The following is a 25,104-nucleotide window of genomic DNA, read 5'->3' on the forward strand; positions in this document are numbered from 1 at the left end:
ATCCTCATCGTATTCATGTATACTCGACGAATTTAATTTCAGAACTGCTAATAATTGTTGTCTCTTGCAATGACTCAAAGCTAAAGGGAGACTTTGTTAGGTATGGTGTAACCATGGCATTTTTTAATCGGTAATTTTCATCTCTATATGAAAGAAGACTGTGCAACTGCTACGATATTCAATTTATCTAATCCTTTATGCCTACATGAAATAGAAAAAGACGGTATCCTGCCTCATAGTACGTTAATAGATTAGCTTTCCATAAATTATTTGTAATGATTACTTATTTTCTAATGGCTGTTTGTTTTTAAAACTATAAACAAGTAAAATATTACAATTATATTTTTGATTGAATAATAACGAATACATAGAATAAGATTTTTAAAATATTCTAAAATATCATTACGCGTATATGTGCACATATATTCAAATACAATTATTAAATAACTCTGCATCGATAAAAAGTAATTTATATGTAATATTCGAGTAATTTTAATACATTTGTTTTATTAGATCAGGTGTTAGATTTTCGTTATATTATTTGCCGCTTTTTCTTCACAAAAGTAAGACATATGCACGAATTGAAATAATATTATTACGTACGTGGCGATGCTGCCTACCATCTAAAAAGAAAAAAAGGTGACAATGTATATTCTATTATTAATAAATTATAACTGTGAACAAACATATGACTAATTACTCACTTTAGTCAGAAGCTTTGTATCCAGAGTAAGACTTTTCGCGTCAAATGTATTATTGCAATGAAATACTTGCAAAGAAAACAGTTGTAACTGTAATCGTAAAAATGTTAATTTTATGATTAAAAGATATAATTATAAATCTAATAAATTCGATGTAAAATTATTTTGATACTCGAGACATATTGATTCAATTTAAAAGAAATAAAATTTAATTAATATTTTATTACGATACCTCATTTTTCATTTGCTTATCGGTGGTGCTGTTGAACACATCGTGAATGGAAGTGTTGATTTGCAAGGCTTCATTTTTGCCTGTCTCGCAGGCCCACACTATTAATACCATTACTATAACGTAATATAATATGAGAAAGAGAAAGCTCTCATATGATACACTTTTTGAAGTGTCTGTTGTCAAGAAATGCTGCGATTCCAATATGTAGAGAATGTAGAAATACAAACAGAAAGTGATACCGGAAAAAGTCACGACAATTGTAGCAACAAGCTGTATACTGAAGATCATGTTTAGCATGTGTATTGTATCGCTGATTTCCAGGTGCTGTTTTTGCAGAGCCTTGAGTTTCATGGTTAGGAATTGAGTTTTCTGTTTATGATACATTAGTGCAGAAACATGAGATTTATTATTCGCAATGCATTCTTGCATGTTGGCTAGATTGTCATTGATTTCCTTAAAACATTCCTTTAATATACAAACGCAATTCATATACAACATATTTATTTGAAATGTCACTAGGTAGATATAGATTACGTATGAAAAAATTAGAACGTAATTTATGTTATTTATATCCAAATTATATATCAATATGAGCCACGCTAAAAGAAAACTGATAATATCTTTAGCATGGATTATTTTAGATAACTTCTGATACGATTTCGAGGGTAATCTTGAAGATATCTTCAATATAGCCTGGAGCAAGCGTATTCGCGAATCATTTAGAATGAACGTAGTGGTTATTAGAATACTGCTAAACATAAATATGCAACAATTCATAAGCATTGCGGGATATTTTATTACATAAAATGGTTCAATAAAGCATGTTCTGCACCATATGAATATATACAACATTATCAATGTGAATGTATTACAAACAGAGATAGTGACAATTGACAGAATGTAGCATGGTTTTGAAATTTCGAAAGTCGTGTTATCAAAAGAAATGTTGATTTTATACGGAAATATTCCAAGAATGCGACAGAAAAAGAAGCAAGGATACATCAAAGTTTGAAAATTTTTGGCGCGGAATAATTGCCATGTTTCTTCCTTTTGTTTTTTTCTGGGTTTTCCTTGGAAATTTGATGATAAAAACATAATCAGTGATTTGTCACGAGAACCAGTAGACTACATTAGACATTACAGAGAGCAGTCTATAACTTATTAAACATATTATTAATGCATTTTGATATAAATCTGACAGTAATCGAGAAAAAACTTGTTTAAATGTAACCTTGTCACTTTTGCCTTCTTACTTTGCATAAACTGATGTAGAGTTATCGTTGTCGATGTACACTCGACGAATTTAATTTTAAAACTGCGAGTAATTGCTTTTTCCTATAATGATTCAAAACTAAAGAAAACTTTGTTAAGTGTGATGTAATAGCATCTTTCAATCGAGTTGTTATCTCTATATAAAAGTAAACAATATTCGAATAGTCATTTGTTTTTAAAGTTTACGTTTTCGCATAATGTTTAAAATTGTCATTACGCAATTTCAATCTAGTACTTTTAATTGTTGTGTATAGATATTTCTATATATAATATATATATATATATACATTTAAAAATTGTTACATGTGTATGTTATATCAATATAAATGTTTTCTTGAGTTTCTATAATTTTACAAATTAATTTTATTTTAATTAATACTCAATTGATAATACATACATTATAGATATTTGGGATTAAAGTTGTATGTTATCAACCGCTACCGCGATCCGCAGATGACTTTTTAAATATCTTTTTCATTACGCTTACTTCTTTTTCATTTCTTTTAATATAATATGTATTTTGTTTGTATAGAACTGTTATTTTTGACGTAGTTCTTTCAAAAAGAATAAATTAGTTGCAATTACACGCAAATTTTGAAAGAGAATTAGGTCTTAAAAATAAATATCTTTTTTCTATGCTTGTATAAACTATGTTGTAAATTGCAGCGCGTACCATAATCATGCATAACATTGCTTCAAAAATTTATTCTTAAACATGCGCCGATAAATTATGATAAAAGTTAATGATCAAAAAAGAACAAGATTGATTTAATTAGATCGTTGAAAGATAAATAAAATTCGATTATCGAAGAATGCTTTGAAATAAGAAAACTTTTATTCATATACTATAAATTATTAACATACATTTATCTACAAGGTTTTGTTATATCTTATTGTGTGTGTGTGTGTGTGTGTGTGTGTGTGTGTCGATCTACAAGTATAAAAAATTTTGCGTGATAATAACTCATTAACAATGATAAAAAGTTTAATTATTCAAATGTACTTTTTATGATTAATTATTATATCTTTTTTAATTAAATAGTGTAACATTGATTGCTGTCTTTTCGTCGCAAGAATGTGAAATGTTTAAGAATTGTATCAAAATTATTAAATACGTAGCAACGTTACTCACTATCTGAAAGAAAAATAAGGAATATAAGTAATATATATTATATTAGTTGACAACAAATAACTGATTACATACTGTTGCGAGAAACATCGCATCCACAGTGAAAACTTTCGCCGAAAATGTATTTTTGCGATGTAATATTTGTAAGGAAAATAGATACAACTGCAATGTCAGATTGTAAAAGAATTAATAGCAGAGATAAACAATTAAAATGTTGAATACAATTTAGTCAGTGTTTAAAATAATTGTATTATATGTGCTTTAACGTATATTACATTTTAAAAAATGTATATAAAGTTACATTTTTACCTCATTTTTTATTTGCTTATCATTGGTGCTGCTAAACAGATCGTGAATAGTGGTACCGATTTCTTGCGCCTGATTTTTACCGGTTTCACAAGCCCACGCAAGTAACATTATTTTTAAAATATTATATCCCGTGGACATTAAAAGGACATCGAGAATTTGTTTATCTAAACTAAAAAATACTCCATTTTGCCAGCGCACTATATAGAAATACAGTTCAAAAGTGATTTCAATAAAGATTATGACTACAGTAGCAAATAGTTGTAGACTGAAGACTATATTCATCGCTTGCACTGCGTCACTAATCATCAAGTGCCTCTTCTTTAGAATTTTCAGTTTTATTAAGAAAAATTGATTTCTTTGTGTGCAACAGATAAACTTGATGTATGGTTTTATATCGTTTTTTATGAGCATTTGTATGTGCATCAAATTCTCATTAATACTTTTAAAACAAGCCTTTATTATACAAACACAATTTATGTACAGCATATTTACTTGAAATTGCAACAAAGCGAAGTATATTGCGTACACTGTTACCAAGACAACCATACAATTTGTTTCAAATATTATATTTTTAGAATAATATATGGATAATTGCACAATTAATAAGATAGTACCAAAGATGTCTTTGATATGGATCAATTTAGACAACTTTTGATACGAATTTGGAGATAATTTTGAAGAGATCTCCAAAATAGTCTGTAACAATCGCATTCGTGGACCGCTCCATATGTGTGTGGTGATTGCAATAAAACCGCTGAGCGTGTGGTAATTAATAGCGCGAATATTTTTGGTTAGATCTCCAAAGTTATATTTAGAAATTATAATATCATAAATGAATACTAAGTTAAGAAACACACCAATACAGATAATCATGGTTGACAATATGTAGTACGGTTTTGAAACTATAAAGATTGAAGCATTGAGCTTGTACGGAAATATTCCGATAATATAGCAAAAGAAGAAACAGGGGTACATCAAGGATTGAAAATCCGTAGCATGGAATAGCCACCATTTTTTTCGCATTTTACTTTTGTCCGTGTTGTTGAAATGAGATCAGCAGTAATTTATAGAAAAATTAAATTATTATTAATTGACACTTTAGGCAATCTATATGTAATTACAACAATTTGTTATTTAACTTATAATCTTTTAATCTGTTTCTTAGTAACAATTATGTAACTTGATACAATTTCTCCACGTTCTACACTCGATGAGTTTAATTTTGAAACTACGAGCAAATATTGTGCTAAGTAGAAATGTATAACTGAAGAAGTCATTTGTTAGTCGTGAAATAACCATAGCAGTTTTTGATTGGCATTCACTATTATTGAAATGGATTGTATAGAGTATAGAGAAATGATGTATTATTGTTGTGACATATAACTCACTAATTTACATATGTATACATGAAATAGAAAGCATAAGAAAGCATATTGTGCAACATTTACATTATTGATCTGTCTGATTTTGAAATAAAATAATATGTATATATCACATCTTTGAATATTAGATATAAAATATTAATTACGTAATTATGTAAAGATGTTAAAAAAGTCCGATTTTTGGCCCTTTTCCGGAACCTTTAATAATAGCAAAAAATTGTTGTTTGGGTTCCACTTGAAAAAAAAAAAGCAGCTTCACATCCCAGAAGTGCAAAGAAAATGAAACTCCTAATCAGATTGTGTAACATTGTCTACTATCTTTCCACAAAAATAGGATGTGTTTAAAAATTTTATTAAGAGTAATATGTATGTAGTGATGTTACCTACTATCTGAAAAAGAATAAAACAGATTAACATTTCACAAATATTTAACAAAAACTTATGCCTGATTACTTACTGCAGCAAATGTTGCATCTATAGTAAGACCCTTTGTGGAGAATATATTTTTACGATGCATTATTTGAAGAGAAAACAACTGCAACTGTAACATTATATTGCAAAAAAATGTTTAAATAGAAGAAAGAAATATGATTATTAAATTGATAAATTAAAAAATACATTAGCACACATTGGGATACATTAGCACATTAGGATATGTTAAATAGATATACAAATTACATTTTAAATATTTTAAATACCTCGTATTTTATTTGCTTATTCTTAGTGCAGTTAAGTACATCATGAATGGTAGTGCTGATTTCTAAAGCCTGATTTTTGCCGGTCTCGCAGGCCCATATTATCAATGTCGTCTTTGTGGCAAAGAGTGCTATACTCATGACGAAGTATGCGAAATAGAATTGCTTTTCCATGATAAGTTAATACACATCTTTCTGTTGTACCATATAACAATACACGTGATCTTAATTAAACTCATTGTTGTGGTAGCTAAGAGCTGCAAATTAAAGATTATTCAGCATCTGCACTGTATCGCTGACTATTAAATGCCACTTCTTCAGGGTCTTGAGTTCTATCAGCAAAAATGGATTTCTCTGCTGGTAGATTAGATTGAAGAAATGAAGTTCATTATTCACGACGGGTAGATTTGCCAATTTGTTATTTATTCTTTTGAAACAGGCTTTTAATATACAAACACAATTTACGTACATCGTGTCTATTTGAAATAAAAAGTGGTTGAGGTAAATTATGTAAAACCTTAAAAATGAAATATAGAGACTTATTTTATTATAATATATTACAAAGAATCCAATTATTAAAAAGAAACCGATATCTTTTGTGTGGATTAGCCGGGATAGCTTTTGAAACGATTTTGAAGGTAGAATTGATGAGATGTTCAATATGGTCTGGAGCAAACGCATTTGTGGACCACTCAAAATATACGTGAAGATTGCTATAACATTGCCGAGCGCGTTATAGAAGCTACGCTCGAGAGAGGGTACAATTTTCATGTCGATTCTTCCAGAAATGTTGAGATCATACAGCATTATCAGCACGCAAGTACAACAAGCACAGATAATGACAGTCCAGAGAATAAAGAGCGGTTTGTAAATCTCGAAGTTTGAAGGATTGATCTTGTACTTGATAGTGAAACAGCGATACATCAAAGATTGAAAATCTGTGGCGTAAAACAATCGCCATGTTTTACTCTTGACTCGATTTTGAAACTTTGATGAAAGATTGAATATCATCTTCCAATTATAAAAGAAATTCTCAATCAAACCCATTTGTGTAAATCTAGACATCCAGTTTAAAAATTAATACCGTTATAAATACAGCCTAGCTATAATACAAATGTAATATGTGAGTTTCTTTTCTAAATGTTTAATTCCATCTTTCTGCAACGAATTCTTTTTGTATTATGTATTCCGTTATTTGCTTCTTAGTTGGTTTACCTGCGAGTTTAAGTTTAAAACTGTAAATAGACGCTGCGTCGAGTAGCAAGACTTAAGACTCGGGGATTATTTGTTAACCATAAAGTAACCATGACGCTCTTTGATTTCCATTCTTAGAATGCAGCGTATATTATCGTTATATAATGGAATAATATGTAATTATTGTGACATATGAGTAATAGGTGTCAACTCTTGTACGCATACACAAAAGAAGAAATTCACAGTGTCTCTATAGAGCAGTGACTTATAAAGATTAATAACGATTAATTTCAGGATAAGATGTTCTTTACATTACAGTTTTGATATTTAGTTTTATTATAACTTTCACTACAAAAAACATTTATTGTGTTGTTATTATACATCAGTCAGAGAATATTGTCGTCGATATTTATTTTATGAGCTTTATGTAGTAGACTGTAATTAAAAATTAAAAATTCTTTCCTTAAGCTTATTAAAGTGTGAAAAATTAAACTTGATTCTTTCTTACAATAATGTATACTAAAATATTAAATGCATTGGGTACTTGAAGAAATGACATTAATGTAGCACACGTGTAACAAATGTAATTTTCATACATTAGAATTAGAATGCAAGGACACATGCTATTACATTGATTAGGATTAATCTAAGTACTTATCTCGATTAAAACTGATCGATTATATTTTTCTCGATAAAATTTTTAACGGATTATAATCTATGAATCTACATGTAGGATGGATAATATTTTTTATTTTAACAATAAAAAAATGCAGAGGCAAAAAATATGAACGTTATTACGATAATTCATTGATCACATTACAATGCAATAAAATTTTATTTAATTATTGTTAATAAATAAAGCTGAAAATGTAAAGAAATATTTATACACACAAATATAAAATATATATATTATACATTCGACAGCTTTTATATTTCAAGATAGTTTAGTGTAATATATTAATAATTAATTTGGTAATATATATTAAGAATTAATAGATATTAATTTAGAAGAAAAAAATATACACGGAGAGAATTTTCTCTTAAAATTTACCCTGAAAATCTAGTAATTGTAAGATAATGTGTGATCTCGAGAAATTTTACTATACTTTTTAGTAAAATTTGCTAAAAGTATAGTGAGATTTACTATACCTTTAGTAAATTTTACTAAAAGTATAGTAAATTATACTATAAAAAATATAGTAAAATTCTTCGAGGTTACACATCATCCTACAATTACCAGATTTTGAGGGTAAATTTTAAGAGAAAATTCTCCCCGTGTATATATTACTAAATTGCTTTGAGTTGTTGCAGAATAATGCATGATATAATATTTGAGAAAGGCTTTAAAATATTAATTATAAAATTTCTAGTAAAATAAAATTCAAATTGTATTAATTTATTAATATAAATATTTAATTTAGATTGATGGGACTTTGTTGCAATATGAATTAGTTTATTGTTTATTATTTAATGAATCTAAAGCGATATTTCTAGTAAACATATTTATTGATACAAGATAATAGCATAAGCAACTTAAAGATTTTGCAATTAAATATTAATGTAATTATTTACATATACATAAGGTTTTGTTTGTATATATGTGTAACATACACATACATATAATACAACAATATAAGAATATATTTAGTATTTTGTATATAATATATTGTATGTTTTACTTGATTATGAATCTTCTTCTAATTATATATAATTTCTGTAACATTGTTTGTAATCTTTTTATTACAAACTTCTTGGGCTACTAAGAATTGTATTAAAATTAATAGATATGTAGTGATGTTACCCACTATCTGAAATTGAAATTATACAAGTAATCAGTACATATTATTTATTAAAACATAATCTCACACTCACCGCAACGAGAAGCGTTGCGTCTACTATAAGACCCTTGGCGGAGAATGTATTTTCACGATGCAGTACTTGCAAGGAAAACATCTGCAGCTGCAATAGCAGATTAAAAATCGTTAAATATTGGAAAAATATAGTTATGAATCTGATGAATAAATATTTAAATTAACATATAAATCAATCAATATTTATATTTTCTATATTATTATAATATAATATAAAAAAAATTATAATTTCTATATTATTATTAATAAAGACATTAAATTATGTGTTATTTGAGATGTGTAATAAGATGTCTTACTATTATTAAAATGTAAAGTTAAGAAACAATTATTAATCGCACTAAATTTAATATAAAAGAATTCTTATTAACACATAAGAGATATTTATCATAAGAGATATATTAAAAATGTGAAAGTTAAATTTTATTTTTTTTTTAAATTTAGCTACCTCGTCTTTGATTTGCTTATCGATGGTGTCATTAAGTATTTCATGAATAGTGATACCAATTTTCATAGCCTGATCTTTGGCTGTATCACAAGCCCACCCAATCAACATTATTTTGATACAATAATATGTTATAAATATTATCAATAACACATTATGGAAATTCTGATCTACATTGAACATTGACATTTCTTGACTTTTCCATTCCAATATATAGAAGTATAGTCGAAAAGTAATTTCAGCAAAAGTCATAACTACACTAGCGAGAACCTGTAGACTGAAAATTGCGTTTAACATTTGCACTGTGTCGCTGATCATCAGATGTTGCTTTTTCAACATCTTGAGCTCCATCAATACGAATGGATTTCTATTATGCTGCCTCAGAAAATGCGATTCATTATTCACTATGAGCTCTCGCACATTTATCAAATTATCGTTGATTTTTTTAAAACAAGCCTTTAATATGCAAACGCAATTCATGTGCAGCATATCCATTTGAAATGTTATCAGAAGTATATATAGCACTAAAAGATTACGCAAATGACAGACACCCGTTATGGAATAATAACATGTCGCTTGACCGACTAGAAAAAAGAAACCGAAAATATCTTTAGCGTGGATCAGTATAGACATCTTGAAGTATGAATCAGGGGGCAGTTTTGAAGAGATCTCCATTATGATCTGGAGCAAGTGCATCCGACGACCGTTTAAGGCATACGCAACAACCGTACTAAAACCGCCGAGTATATAAAAACAGTTACGTTCGAGAGTCTTAGGTACATTTTCGTCATGCTTGTTAATAACGTCAACCTCATATAACGTTATCAGTTCACAAATAAAGAGAATGCAAATAATAATGATCGGTAGAATATAAGATCGTTTCGGAGTTTGAAAAGTTGAAGCGTTGATCCTATATGGAAATAATCCGAGAATGCGACAAAAAGTAAAGCAGGGATACATTAGCGATTGAAAGTCCGTGGCATGGAACAGCTGCCATTTTTTCCACATTTCACACTTGGTGCGTCTTTGGAGTTTCAATAATAAATTAATCATAATCGGTGCAATTACAACACTTTATGATGTCGTATAATAAACTGAATTACACTGTTCAAAAATTAATTCTTACACTTTAGCATTGGATACATATAAGCTATATTGAGATTCTTTCTGCATGTAGCCTTCAAGTTTGTTTTATATGGACTTTTGATCTACACTTGGTGAATTTCAGTTTAAAACTGCAAGCGGTTGCTGAATTGAAATAATATTTAAAAGGTCAATTGTTAGTCATAAAGTAACCATGGTGCTCTTCGATCGGTAATTATCGCACCTTTGAGGTGTATAGAGTATTTTTTCTTCTTACAATCAGTTAATTTTCTTACAATTATTAAAAAATAGTTGCTAATAAATGTAGCATAAGATTTAAAATATAGCATATTAATTATAAACGTAATTAATTATAAAATTAAATTAAATTTCTTCTATTAGATTGCTACTTCTGTAATATTCATAGCTCTTCCATCGCAAGAATGTGATGTAACAAAGAATTGTATTAAGATTAATAAATACGTAGTGATGGTGCCTATCATCTAAAAGAAAAAATTATAAAACTGAATAATATGCATTTAATTATTTTGAAGCAAATAATTGGCCACTTACCGCAGTAAGAAGCCACGCATCTATAGTGAGACCTTTTGCGGAAAATACATTTTCTCGATGCAGTATTTGGACAGAAAATAGTTCCAACTATAACATTGTCATAAATTGACATATAAAATAATACGTGAATGTATACAGAAAAGAGCATTGGGACAATGTCAATAATTATTATACATAATTATTATTTGGCGAATGAAAGCTGTTTAATATATCAAACATATTTGAAACAATATGTAAACTTAATTAATACCTCGTCCTTGATTTGCTTATCACTGATGCTATTAAGCAAATTGTGAACTGTGATGCCAATCTTAGCAGCTTGATCTTTACCGCTGTCGCAAGCCCACACGATCAACACTATTTTTGTGCTATAATATACGATGCACATGATAAACAACAAATTCCACAACTCTTGTTTCTCTTTAGACATGATTAAGACTATGTAGAAGTACAGATTGAAAGTAATTTCGGCGAAACTTAAGACTATGGTAACGATGAGCTGCAAACTGAAAATCGTATTCAGCATCTGCACTGTATCAGTAACCATCAGATGTTGCTTCTTCAAGGTTTTAAGTTTTATCAGCAAGAATGGGTTCTTTTGCACGTGGTATGTTTGCCTGAGTAGCTGGGGCTTGTCATTTATTACGAATTCCTGCACCTTCATCAAATTGTCGTTAATTTGATTGAAACAGACTTTCAATACACAAACGCAATTCATGTACAACATGTCCAATTGCAGCAACAGTATGCCGATATATAATGTATATATTGTTGAGAAGATCAAATTGAGAGGCAACTTGATGAAGCATATCAATGTTATGATGACAAAGAAGAAAAAACTGAAAATATCTTTGACGTGAATTAACTTGGACAATTTTTTATACGACTCCTGTGGTAGTTTTGAAGAAACTTCCAATACGGTTTGCAGTAAGAGCAGTCGTGGACCCCTTAAGACATACGTGACAATCGCTACGAAACTACCGAGCGCGCAATAACTATGATACTGAAGAGATCTAGGTATTCTTATGATGGTTATTGTTATAGAAGTATCGAACTGATAAATAATAATTATTCCGTAAATGCAGAAGACGCAGATAATAATGGTCGATAAAATATAACATGATTTTGAAGCCTCAAAAGTCGAATCGTTGATTCTGTACGGGAATATTCCTAGAATGCGGCAGAAGTTGAAGCAAGGGTACATCAAAGATTGAAAATCCGTAGCGCAGAAGAGCCGACATCTTTTTCGCATATTGCTATTGGTGCGTTTCTGGAATTTTAATGATAAAACTAAGTATTATGCAGCGAATTCTTGCGAAAGAAGAATAATTTAAATATGCGTCGTCTTCGAAAATTATTTATCACTTTATCAACACTATGTTATTAAATTTTGTGAGCGTGATTACAAAAGCTTTGTTTGTAAACGTAACTCTTGTACTCAGTGATAATTGCACGTAACTTCTTTTTTCTTCGACATCTGACTGGTTTAACTTGAAAACGCACTGCGAGTAGTTCGTGCATTGAATATAACTACGAATATGTTAGGCATCATATGTTAGCCATGTAGTAACCATGGCGTTTCTCGATCTGTATTTATCACTCGCGAAATAAAGTGCAATAAAGAAATTATATTTTATTACAACGTATTGATTATACATTAAATTTTGTGAGCATTTGAAAAGAAGTATTGCGCAATATCTATTTATTAATATTAATAATTTTTTAATATTAACAATTTTTAATGATTATCTGGTTTTACATTAAAGACAGTTTTATTGCATATATACGACATTTAAAAATATTCTATGTATTATCGTAATTTTTAAGAAAAAAATATCAATACCAATGCATTTTTAACTTAATCAAAAAAATATTATTATTGGTATTATCTTTAAACGTAATATAAAGCTAATTGCGTGCGTATAATTGCAAATTATTTTTGTATTAAAATGTATTAAAATATAGTATAATATAAACTAAACTATTATTTTTTGTATAATATTATTATTTATGAATGTATTATTAAACCGTGCTATGTAGGTTCATTTTGAGAAATTTTGATATTGCAGTGGAAAATGAAAAATTAACGGAAGTAATGCTAATAGATTATTTCATAATGTGAAAGCAATGATATTATCTTGTTTAGAGTTAATTTAATTAATCTAACTAATTATCTAGATAAAAATAAAATGACATTTCTAACAAATAAAATTAATTAGTGCTCTTTATCTCAAGGACAAGGAAATATCTCAAAATAGACAAATAGTATTTCACCTTTAATAAAAAAATAGAAGATCGAAATGTGAGAATAATATCAATAATTAAAATAAGGACATTATCTTAAGGAGAATTTAATCTTATAATTATTGATAAATAAAATGTGAATGTGAATATCATCAATATTCTATATAACTTGTAAGAACAAGTGACATATAAAAGAGCACACAAAAATGATTCTAAAAAAAATAATAAAAATTTTTGTTTATTATTTATAATTTGTAATGCTATAAATGTTAATTTATGTGACATAAAAGAAAAGCAAATTGCTGTATAAAACAAATATTTTTAGTTTATATTTTTAAAAACGTAATTTTCTTAATTTTCTCACGCATAAATTAATTTATTACATTTAAATTATAAAATGACTGTTAATTATTATTTACAAAAGAAATAATTTTAGCGTTTAACTACGTATTATAACCTTAATTATACATATCCCAGATTTTCAACAAATAAAACGTAAAATATTTGTTAATTAATATTTGAAATATCGTATTACTCTTATACATACATATATTGTAATAAAAAATACATAAAAAATACATGATTCACTGTATGTTAAGAAATATAAATTAGCATCACATTTAGGTTTTTAATTCATATTAATCTTTGCAGTTATTTATGATTATTGTATGTGTATTAAATATTACTTTAATGATATGTAATTCAATTGTATTCTATACGTTTTTGCACATTTTTTAATATAGTAAAAATTGATTTTGATCCTGTGTTAGACAAATTAATATGAAGTATTATTTATGTAAAGATTTTGTAAAGACATATACTTGTATGTGTCAATAATATGTCCATTATTATTTTTAACAATTATAGAAACTATTCCAATTACAATCTTTTTGTCAAATATACATTTTCTTTTTTTGTTTACTTTAATCAATTATCTGTTTTGTTGATAGAATATTAAAAACAATTTCTAGACTTCTAGATAATTCTTTATTTTAAAGAAATGCACAATTAGAATTAAATTAATACACTAAATTTTTTTTAATGTTTAACGAGGAAAAATTTACAATTACTTATGAACTAAAGAACTATTTATTAACTATAGAAAAATATTTACAAAGATAATTTGTTGTGTTTTATCGTGTAACAACGTACAATATCAATCATCTCGAATAAAATTTTAGATATCAATTATGTATGTTTTACTCATATCAAAAGTGAGCTTTATTTTGTATTGATTTTCTGATATTTATATTAATTGCATCAGGTGTAATTGTTTTAATTTTAATGTCAAAGTAGTTTGATTATTTAAGGTGATTAATCAAAAGCTATATCTTTTTTAGAAATTTATTGTTTTTTATACCTGCAATACACCTGCAATGTAAAATATTTAAGATGTATTTAAAATTTTATGTTAGCGGTCTTTCTTTCTCTCTTTCTTTAATATTAATATTCTTTGTTAAATTTTAACTTGTGTATGTGTGTCTTGTCAGAGTACACGTAGTAAAATTACATCTGTATATGTATATATATTACATATATATACATAAATAATTACTTACAAATATAAGAAAGTAATTTCTCTTTAATTATCTACTTTTATGGAATTTTGTTATTTGTGTAATATTTAATTTAGAGTTTTTATCGCAAGAATGTGATATAATAAAGAATTGTAGTAGAATTAACGAATATGTGCTTATAGTACCCATCATCTAAAAAAGCAGAATAAAAGATTTATGATATATTTTATTAATTGAAGCAAACGATTAATTACTCACTCTAGCAAATAACACTGCGTCTATATTAAAGCCTTTGGCGGAAAATGTATTATCACGGTGCAATATTTGCAAGGAAAACAATTGCAACTGTAATGTTATAGATTGCAAAACTATTAAGTACGGAAAGTAGGAGATATAATATAATATAATGTATTAGAAGAAAAATATATAAATTAAATTACTCTTTACTACCTCAGCTTTGATTTGCTCATCTTTAGTATTGTTAAGTATATCATGAATCGTAGTGCCGATATCTCGAGCCTGATTCTTGCCAGTTTCACAGGCCCACACAAGTAGCATCATTTTTATAATCTGATACATCATGGAGGTCAAGAACATAACAGAAAAGGCTTCGTTCAAACTGAATTTAATAACTAATCCATTATCCCACTGCAGCAGTAGATGTGAGTACAGTCCACCACTAGTTGTAACAAAAGTTAATGTTATTGTAATAAGAAGTTGTAAACTGAAGGTTATGTTTAGCATTTGTACTGCGTTGCTGACTAAAAAATGTTGCTTCTTCAGAGCCTTAAGCTTCATTATTATTAGAAATGAACTTCTCTGTTTGTAGTAAATCATTCTAGGAATTTGTAATTCTTCGTTTAATACGAGTTCTTTCATGCTTGAAAGATTATTGTCAATTTCCTTAAAACAAGCCTTTAATAAACAAACACAGTTTATGTATAGCATATTCATGTGAAAGTTGAATAGAACCGAATGTATTGAAAAGGTTAAGTGCAGAATTGGGACTCCTTTGTAGCTATATGTAACAATCATCCCGATAACGTAGAGAAAACCAAAGATATCCTTGGCATGGATTAATCTGGATAGCTCTCGATACGATTGCGGAGAGAGTTTCACAGAGATTTTCATTATAGTTTGGAGTAATTGCATTCGCGAATTGCTCGAGATGAACGTGACGATTATCATAAAAATGTTTAATATAATATAGCAATTATATTCGAAAGACCATGTTGTGCCTTCAAACTCGCCCTTTGTAAAAATTTTGAAATTATAGAAGTATTCCAGTTCGAAAACGTATATAATGCTGATAATTGCAATTGATATGATATAATATGGTTTTGAAACTTCGAAGATCGAATTATTAATCTTGTATGGAAATGTTCCAAAAATGCGGCACATGATAAAACAAGGATACATCAAGGTTTGAAAGTTCGTAGCGTGAAAGAGCCATCTTTCTCTCATTTTTCTTTTGATATTATGAAATTTTTATAACGTTTTGAATACTATTAACGAAGTGATACGTGTGTACAATTTTAACCTAAAAGTTATTAATTATTTTATGAACGCACATTTTTTATTAATGTTGGCGTAATTGTAAACAATTTTTTAAGTTTAGATTTTGAGTTTATTTTTTCACCATCAAACGCGTTAATTAAAATAAACTTGGTTTTTTATCCACACTTGACAAGTTCCAATTTAATACTACGAACAATTACTGCGACAAGAGTGAGACATACTCAGTCGTATGTTAGTCATAAAGTAACCATGACAGTCTTCAACCTATCATTTATGAAACGCAGCGCTTAATGTAATAATGTATAAATATTGTCGTGTATTAATAATACATTACTCAAAATAGAAGACATCAATTACACAAAATTTAAAGTTTACAATAGATTACTTTCTTAAAAATTAGTTAATAACAACTTTCTGATTTAATATTGTATTGTCGTTGTGCATATTGCGAATGTTTGAAAAATATTTTTTTTTTCTATGACTTAGAAATATTATTAGTTTATTCTTTAAATTTATATACACATATACATCCGTATACTCACGCGTGTGCGTGCGCGCGCGCGCGCGCGCGTGTGTGTGTGTGTGTAATTTTAACTCCATTGTTACGGTTTTCTTCTTACACTGTTATAGAATCACAACGATACATTATAATAATGCAAAGGACCAAATACAAGTAAAGTCATATAATCATTTTATTATCTCAAATAATTTGATCCTTGTTAGACACAATTTTTTTCGGTTATTCTGGCAAAAAAGACATTGATTCCAATAATAGGTAGAGCATCGACGATCCGGAAGGATTATTAGAGCCCGAGAAAATAAATTAAAAATCGCGCTCCAGGATTTTAGTTTTAATTAATTTTAATTTTCTAATTTTATATATTAAATTATAACATATTATAACCAAAGATAATTTTAAATTAGTGGCGACACACTGAGAATGACTCAATAATGTGGTTTGTGTTATTTTTTTACTTCTCTGTGAATACGAAATAATGAATTACTCTCTAAATTACAATCAGTGAAGTTAGTGAAAATACACTGATTTTTAATGATAGATTTATAACTTATCCATTAGGGAAATAAATAAATACACTGAGCTTTCAATGATAATATACTAATGTTGAAATCGAAATCACTAAAAGACAGTGAATACATTAATTATTATAATTATAAGTCTATGCAAATCAATGATACCATGATTATCATTTAGAGAATAGACTGTTTTAATATGACGTTAAATCTTAAATGTTACTGTACACTATCTTTAAAATGCAAAATATGCATTTACATTGTTGAAATTTTAGTGATTTTAATAATTTTATGATTTAGTAAAAACTAAATTAAAAATTAAAAATGTAAAAATAACAAAGACAAATATTGTATATCTTGTTGATAATATATGAACTTTGACAATAAACAGAATTCTTATAAATTATACATGTCACTGTTTATAGTATATGTTAAAGTCTTATTTTAAATTCTATTACACCAAATTTTCATTAATTGCCTATATCGATGAAACGAAAGATTAATTACTTATTTATATTTTTTTTGTTGAACTAAACTTTGGTTTTGTCATCATCAAATGTCACATGATATTTTGTGTAAGAACTAAAATATTTATTTAATATTTTCATACATATACTAGTAAGTAAATTCAGAATTATACTAATTTATTTATGTTAATAGTAATATGTGTTAATTTTAATGAAATAACAGTTAAATTATTTAATGAGAATGCAAAATGACATTTTTTATACATTTATTATTCTTGAACTATATACATAAGCAAGGAATTAATAACCCATAAAAATTAGACTTATTTTTTGAACTTAATTTTATTGCATTATTTATGAATATTATATATGCATTATTTTTCTGTACACATATATATATATATATATACATATTTTTATTAATGTTAAAAAAAGAGAGTACTTTAACTATTTAATAATATACTTCTGGTATTAATCACATGCCTTTTTAATAATGTATTTATGTATTTGTGTTATTTGCTACTTTTGCAACTCCGTTGCAAAAATACGTGGCAATAAAGAATTGTATTAAAATTAATAGATATGTAGTTATGTTAGTTACTATCTAAAATTAGAGTATATTATGAAAGTAAACAATAATATTTAATTAATTAAAAAGCAAATAATCGCTTACCGCAACGAGAAGAGTAACATCCACAACGAGACCTTTTGCGGAAAATGTATTTTCATGGTGAAGTACTTGCAAAGAAAACATCTGCAGCTGCAAAATGTAGATTATAATACAGTTAAGTACAGGATTGTAAAACCATTATTGACATTATTAGATTTTATATATAAGAAATTACATTAATAAACGGATTAGCTTTAGATAAATACAGGATTAAACGTTTATTTTTTTAATTACCTCGTCTTTAATCTCTTTATCTGAAATATTGTTAAGCAGATCGTGAATGGTAATGCCAATCTTCATGGCGATATCTTTACCGGTCTCACAGGCCCATACAATTAATAGCATTTTTATAGAATAATATATCATAGCCACTATTGCAGACGCATCATAAACCAGGTCGCTCATATCGTTCGTTAACATACCAATTTTCCAATGCGTTATGAGGAAATACAATGTAAATGTAAGATTGGAAAAAGTTATAATTATGGTAGTAAGGATTTGCAGACTAAAAATCATGTTTAGCATCTGCACTGTATCGCTAATCGCCAGATGTTGTTTCTTTAAAACCTTGAGCTCCATTAGAAGAAATAAATTTTTTTGCTTATGATGATTCCGTCTCAAAACATGCGGCTCATTGTTCACGATATGCTCCCGCAGATTTATTAAGTTATCGTTAATTCTTTTAAAACAGGTTTTTAATACACAAACACAATTCATATATAACATATCCATTTGAAATATCAGCAAAATAAAGTACAGTCGAACAACTTTGTGCCAATCATCGAAATCCATCTTAGTATAATAAAATGCTGTTATCATAATTAGAAAGAGAAAGCCCAAAATGTCTTTCGTATGGATCAGTTTAGACAACTTTTTATATGAATCAAGAGGCAATTTTGAAGAGACATTCATTATCATCTGGAGCAAGTGCATTCGTGGACTGCTTAAAGTATACGTAATAATCGCAATAAAAGTAGCTAATATGTAAAAGCAGTTACGTTCAAGAGTCTTAGGTGTGTTTGGGAATTTGATTGTTCCAGTAATATTAATCTGGTAGAGTTGTACTAACTGGGCAATGCAAACAATACAAAAAATGATAGTTGATAGAATATAACGCTGTTTGGAAATCTCGAAGATGGAACCATTGATTTTGTACGGGAATACTCCGAGAATGCTGCATAAAGCGAAGCATGGATACATAACCGATTGAAAATCCGTAGCATGTAACAGCTGCCATTTCTTCCACATTTTGCACTTGGCGTATCTTCGTAATTTCAGTGATGGATTGATTATTATTGCCGTAATAGTAATACAGCCGTCTATACAACAGCTTAGATTTATTGCTGCCTAGAAATTATTAATTGTTATACTTTAACATAAACTTAAAGTTCACAAAAGATTTCTTTTAACTGCAAGTTTGTTTACAATGATATGGACTCTTCATTGATCTATAATTCTACACCCAACGAGTTTCAATTTAAAACTGCAAATGATTGCTGTTTGTATGTGTATGCATCAAATAACACTTGAGGAGTTTCCAACTCAATTGTTATTTTTAAAGTAACCATGGTGTTCTTCGATCGGTAATTATCATCTTTGAAGTGTAAAGTATAATGAAATGAAATGTAATGCTATGTTTTACAACTCATTAAATCATGTATACGTCAAATAGAAAATATTACATAAATCTAACTTTCTTAGAATAATCCTATTAATAATCTTTTGTTTTAAGTAGTAAATTTTTATTAATTATACATATTATATTGTAATATAATATTATTATACCGCAACTTTTTGAGATATTTTGTGTGTATGTGTGTGTGTGCGCGCGCATATATATAAGCAAGAAAGAATAAAACGTATTAAAGATTTATTTATATTATATAATTTAATACTATGTTATATATATACATATATACATACATATACATATATACATATGTATTATACTAAACTTGTAGTCATACACATGTATGTCTATACATATATTCTTAATGATAAAAAACAGTACTTTAACTATTTAATAATATATTTATTTATTTATTAATATACTTTTTTAAATTAGTTTGTGAGAGTAACATTACTTGCTTTCTTTTCACTACAAGAACGTGAGGCAATCAAAAATTGTATTAAGATTAGTAAATATGTAGTTATATTACCCACAATCTAAAATCAGAATTATAAAAATAAACAATATTTCTTTAATTAATTAAGAAGCTAATAATTGTTGACTTACCGCTGTAAGAAGAGTAGCATCCATAATAAGACCCTTCGCGGAGAATGCATTTTCGCGGTGCAATATTTGCAATGAAAACAACTGTAACTGCAAAACGCAAGATTATAATATAGTTAAATACTTGTAATTTTAATATGTTATAGTTATATAATAAATTAAATATAATAAATATAATAAATATAATTTTTATTATATTTAAATACTACTTGTAATTGTAAAACATTAACTTTTAAAACAACAACTAGATTTTACATATAAAAAGGTATTAATAAATAAAATATCTTTAGACAATTATATAAATAAAATTTCATTTTTTTAATTACTTCGTCCATGATTTGTTCATCCGAAGTGTTGTTAAGCAGATCGTGAACGGTAGTACCGATCTTCATGGCCTGGTCTTTACCTGTATCGCAGGCCCAAACTAGTAATATTATTTTTATAGAATAATATATCATAGTTATTATTATATATATCTCATATATTTGTCCACTTATATTTATTGTTATCATGCCAATTTTTAAATACAATATGTAGAAATATAATTGGAAAGTGAGTTCAGCAAATGTCATAACTATTGTAGCAAGAAGCTGCAAACTGAAAATGTTGTTTAACATTTGCACCGTATCGCTGATCTCCAAATGTTGCTTCTTCAAAGTCTTGAGCTCCATTAGTAGGAATGGATTTTTATTCTCGTGATAGATCCGCCTCAGGAGATGTGGTTCATCGTTCACCACGAGCTCCCGCAGATTTATTAAATTGTCATCGATTCTTTTAAAACATGCCTTTAATATACAAACACAATTCATATACAGCATATCCATATGAAACACCAAAAAATTAAGGTACGGTACAAAAGCTTTATGCCAAGTATCGAAATCCAATGTGATATAATAAAATATCGAATTTATCAATAAATAGATGAAACCGAAGGTATCTTTAGCATGAATCAGTCTAGATAACTTTCGGTATGAATTGGGAGACAGTTTCGAAGAGACATTCATTATAGTCTGAAGCAAGTGCATTCGAGAACGGCACGAAATATATGTAACAACCGCAATAAAATTACCGAGTATGTAAAAGCAGTTACGCTCGAGAGTCTTAGGTGTATTTTTGAATCTAATCGTTCCAGCAATGTCAATCTCATAGAGCACTGCAAACTCGTAAATGCAGAGAATAACAAGAATGACGGTTGATACAATGTAACGCAGTTTGGAGATCTCGAAAGTTGTACCATTGATTTTATATGGAAATAATCCGAAAATGCTGGAGAAGATGAAGGATGGATACATCAATGATTGAAAATCCGTAGCTTGAAACAATTGCCACTTATTCCACGTTCTATACTTGACGCATCCTTTGGATTTTGTTGAACTCATTATTAACGGAGTACAATGATCTGTATCACAGATTACACTCCAAAATTAAGTAATGTTTAATGCTGTAGTATTAGCCTAAGTATTATAAGACTTTTATTCTAAATATTGATTTTAAATTCTAGTAAATGTGAAATTGACTTTTCGTTGATGTGCATTCAGACAGTTTCAATTTAAAACTGCAAATGGATACTGCCTTGAAACACTAGTGTTATTTGTTAGTGGTAAGTAACCATGGTGTTCTTCGATCGACATTTATGTCTTAGTAATGTTTGTATGTACGATTAAAAACTCATTTTAATAAATTTGCAATAAAAAATTTATAGAGCTTTAACCATTATTAATAATTCTTAAAATTTAATCTGAAAAGGATGTTTAAATTAAGTGATGTTAATAAAAATATCTGCACTACTTTGAGTGCACAAAGAAATATAGTGTAATTGCTGTAACTCATTAAATTATATGTGCATATATGAAAAAAAGCATTGTTTACACAATATATACATGGTAAAAAATTTTTGTAAAATTACACTAATTTAAATGAGTAATTTTAAGACCCGTTACAATAGGCATAAATTCTTGCGTGTTTATAATTTTGTATATAAATTTTGCAATAATTCCTTAATTTGCTTTTACACTTGTGTATATATTGTAAAATTATTTACAAATTAAATTATTTTTACTTGTGCTGCAAAATTATAAACATGCAAATTTGCACCTATTATAGTAGGTTTCAAAATTACTCACTGTAATAGGTGCATGTAATTTTACACAAATTTTTTACAGTATAGATCGATATACTTCTAATAATAATTATAATCTGACTTTAAATGCAATTTTTTATTCTACGTACACGGATTCGGTATGTCCATATTTTTTACTTTTTAAGATATCTAAAATAATGGTATATCTTAATCGTTATATTAAATATACAAAAAATATAACAATTTTCTGTGTTTTTAACAAATAAAATAACTACATTATTTATATACTTCTTATATTTATATTCAATTTCTATATATAATGTTTAATATTTTTATATATATGTATAATTTCTGCACAAATGTTATTACATATAAATTTATTTTTAGAATGTTAATTGGGCTACATATGATTTAAGAAATATTAGTATTATTTTAAAAAATGTATTAATAATAAATGTAATATTATAAAAGAAACAAAGTTATAATGGAATTCCATTATATAAATTAAAATTAGTCGGTTTTTTACGTTGAATAAAATTATTGACATCTATGTCATAGGCTATAAATAAACCTAAGAAAATCAACTTTTGCATTTTAATAATGACAAAAAGATAGATTTATGACAAACACGAACTTTTTTATTGTGAAAATACATCAATCAAATTCCAAAAGTAATAAAAAGGATATATACATATAAAATTCAATACACGCTGTATAATGTATATGTATATGTATTTTCAACATTTTTTATTAATATAATAACTGCTAATTGCATATAGTATACAACAAACGTTAAAACAATGCTATTAACTGATATTATTCTACTAAAATATTTTAATAACAAATATTTTATCATTAAAATAAATATTTACTTATTCGATTATATGTCCTCTTACTTTATTGAATTATTTGTGTAACATTTGCAATTTTTCTATTGCAAAAATTTGACATGGTTAAAAATTGCACCAAGATTATTAAATAAGTGGTGATGTTGCCCACAATCTAAAATAAAATCCAAAAAATTAATAAAAATCACTTCTAATTACACATAAACGCAATATTTCACAACTTACTGCAGTAAGAAGCGTCGCATCCACAATAAGACCCTTTGCAAAAAATTTATTTTTATGATGCAAAATTTGCATGGAAAACAACTGCAACTATTAAGTCAGATTATAAATTAATTACTAACAGAATTAAAAAGATATTATCACAAATTTAATATATTTAATCTACAAAAATAAAAAAAATTATGTTACTAGTATATATTTATTAAACGTGTGTGTGTGTGTGTGTGTGTGTGTGTTTGTGTGTGTGTTTAGATTAAGTTATATTATGTGTAGATTAAGTTATATTACCTCGGCTTTGATCTCATTATTGACTGTGCTGTTAAGCACATCATGAACAGTAGTGCCAATCTGTACAGCTTGATTCTTACCGGTCTCACAAGCCCATATTATCAACGTGATTTTTATAAAGTAATATGTTATGGATATCGTCAAGTATGTGCTATAGAAATTATCAGCCATTTTGAACATGGTTGTGCCGTCGTGCCAATACAATATATGAAAATAAAGTTGGAAAGTGATTTCTCCAAAAGTTATAGTTATGGTAGCGAGAAGCTGCAAACTGAAAATCATGTTTAGCATTTGCACTGTATTACTAATTATTATATATTGCTTCTTCAAGGCCTTTAGTTTGATCAGTAAGAATGAACTCTTTTGTTTGTATATTCGGCCGAGATGATACACCTTCTCATTTTTCATCATGTGCTCCCGCATGTCTTCCAGATCATCGTTGATTTTCTTGAAACAAGCCTTTAGTACACAAACACAATTCATATACAACATATCCATCTGAAATATTAGTAGATTAATGTATAGAATGAATATCTTAATTGCAACATGGATATTCATTTTCAAATATATCGGCACTTCTACAAGAAGACAGATGGAACCTAAAAGGTCCTTGGTATGAATTAGTCTGGATAGCTTCTGATGTGACTTTGAAGGTAATTTTAAGGAAATCTTCATTATTGCTTGGAGCAAACTCATCCGCGGATCGCTCAATATGTACGTAACAATCGCTATAAAGCTACTGAGTATAAAAAACAAATCACGCTCCAGAATTCTGGGTACGCCTTTAAAATATATCTTCCAACAACTTTCACAAATATTAAATATATAGAGATTGGTCAATAAGCCAATAAAGACAATACAGACAACGACGGTCGAAAGAATATAACGTGGTTTAGAAATCTCGAAGGTCGAATCTTTGATCTTATACGGAAATGTTCCAAGGATCTGGCAAAAGGTGAAAGACGGATTCATCAACGATTCGAAATCCGTGGCTTGGAACAATCGCCATTTCTTTCGCATTTTGCTATTTCCTCGTCTTTGTAACTTCGACGAGTTGAACATAATTAATGAAATATCATGAAAGAAGAGCGTAAGAGTTATT

General features: G+C 27.7%; 7 protein-coding genes across 7 annotated transcripts in view; 1 reads left to right on the forward strand and 6 right to left on the reverse strand.

Moving 5' to 3' along the window:
* The window catches only part of LOC105830687 (agrin), a 569,188-nt gene that overhangs the window by 294,632 nt on the left and 249,452 nt on the right, over positions 1-25,104 (forward strand). The gene's annotated exons all lie outside the window — the stretch shown is intronic.
* Positions 492-2,061, reverse strand: LOC118647369. The gene is made up of 3 exons (XM_036292167.1): positions 934-2,061; positions 705-791; positions 492-623 (listed from the first exon to the last, which is right to left on the reverse strand). Exons 1-3 carry the CDS (start codon positions 2,026-2,028, stop codon positions 522-524), a joined length of 1,284 nt encoding a protein of 427 aa, XP_036148060.1. The 5' UTR covers positions 2,029-2,061; the 3' UTR covers positions 492-521.
* Positions 3,210-4,704, reverse strand: LOC114254854. The gene is made up of 3 exons (XM_036292171.1): positions 3,644-4,704; positions 3,410-3,496; positions 3,210-3,340 (listed from the first exon to the last, which is right to left on the reverse strand). Exons 1-3 carry the CDS (start codon positions 4,664-4,666, stop codon positions 3,236-3,238), a joined length of 1,215 nt encoding a protein of 404 aa, XP_036148064.1. The 5' UTR covers positions 4,667-4,704; the 3' UTR covers positions 3,210-3,235.
* Positions 8,349-10,318, reverse strand: LOC105829730 (putative gustatory receptor 28a). The gene is made up of 3 exons (XM_036292170.1): positions 9,231-10,318; positions 8,787-8,873; positions 8,349-8,722 (listed from the first exon to the last, which is right to left on the reverse strand). Exons 1-3 carry the CDS (start codon positions 10,278-10,280, stop codon positions 8,612-8,614), a joined length of 1,248 nt encoding a protein of 415 aa, XP_036148063.1. The 5' UTR covers positions 10,281-10,318; the 3' UTR covers positions 8,349-8,611.
* LOC105829726 (putative gustatory receptor 28b) lies at positions 10,820-13,392 on the reverse strand. The gene is made up of 2 exons (XM_012668777.3): positions 11,134-13,392; positions 10,820-10,970 (listed from the first exon to the last, which is right to left on the reverse strand). Exons 1-2 carry the CDS (start codon positions 12,133-12,135, stop codon positions 10,854-10,856), a joined length of 1,119 nt encoding a protein of 372 aa, XP_012524231.3. The 5' UTR covers positions 12,136-13,392; the 3' UTR covers positions 10,820-10,853.
* LOC105829728 (putative gustatory receptor 28a) lies at positions 20,260-22,933 on the reverse strand. Its single transcript, XM_012668780.3, has 3 exons — positions 20,891-22,933; positions 20,568-20,654; positions 20,260-20,497 (listed from the first exon to the last, which is right to left on the reverse strand). The coding sequence occupies exons 1-3, from the start codon at positions 21,941-21,943 to the stop codon at positions 20,393-20,395; spliced, it is 1,245 nt and encodes a 414-aa protein (XP_012524234.1). The 5' UTR covers positions 21,944-22,933; the 3' UTR covers positions 20,260-20,392.
* On the reverse strand, positions 23,506-25,097 carry LOC105829729 (putative gustatory receptor 28b). Its single transcript, XM_012668781.2, has 3 exons — positions 24,003-25,097; positions 23,718-23,804; positions 23,506-23,646 (listed from the first exon to the last, which is right to left on the reverse strand). The coding sequence occupies exons 1-3, from the start codon at positions 25,062-25,064 to the stop codon at positions 23,542-23,544; spliced, it is 1,254 nt and encodes a 417-aa protein (XP_012524235.2). The 5' UTR covers positions 25,065-25,097; the 3' UTR covers positions 23,506-23,541.

Source organism: Monomorium pharaonis, chromosome 9, assembly GCF_013373865.1.
Source record: "Monomorium pharaonis isolate MP-MQ-018 chromosome 9, ASM1337386v2, whole genome shotgun sequence".
Classification (NCBI taxonomy): Eukaryota; Metazoa; Arthropoda; class Insecta; order Hymenoptera; family Formicidae; genus Monomorium; species Monomorium pharaonis.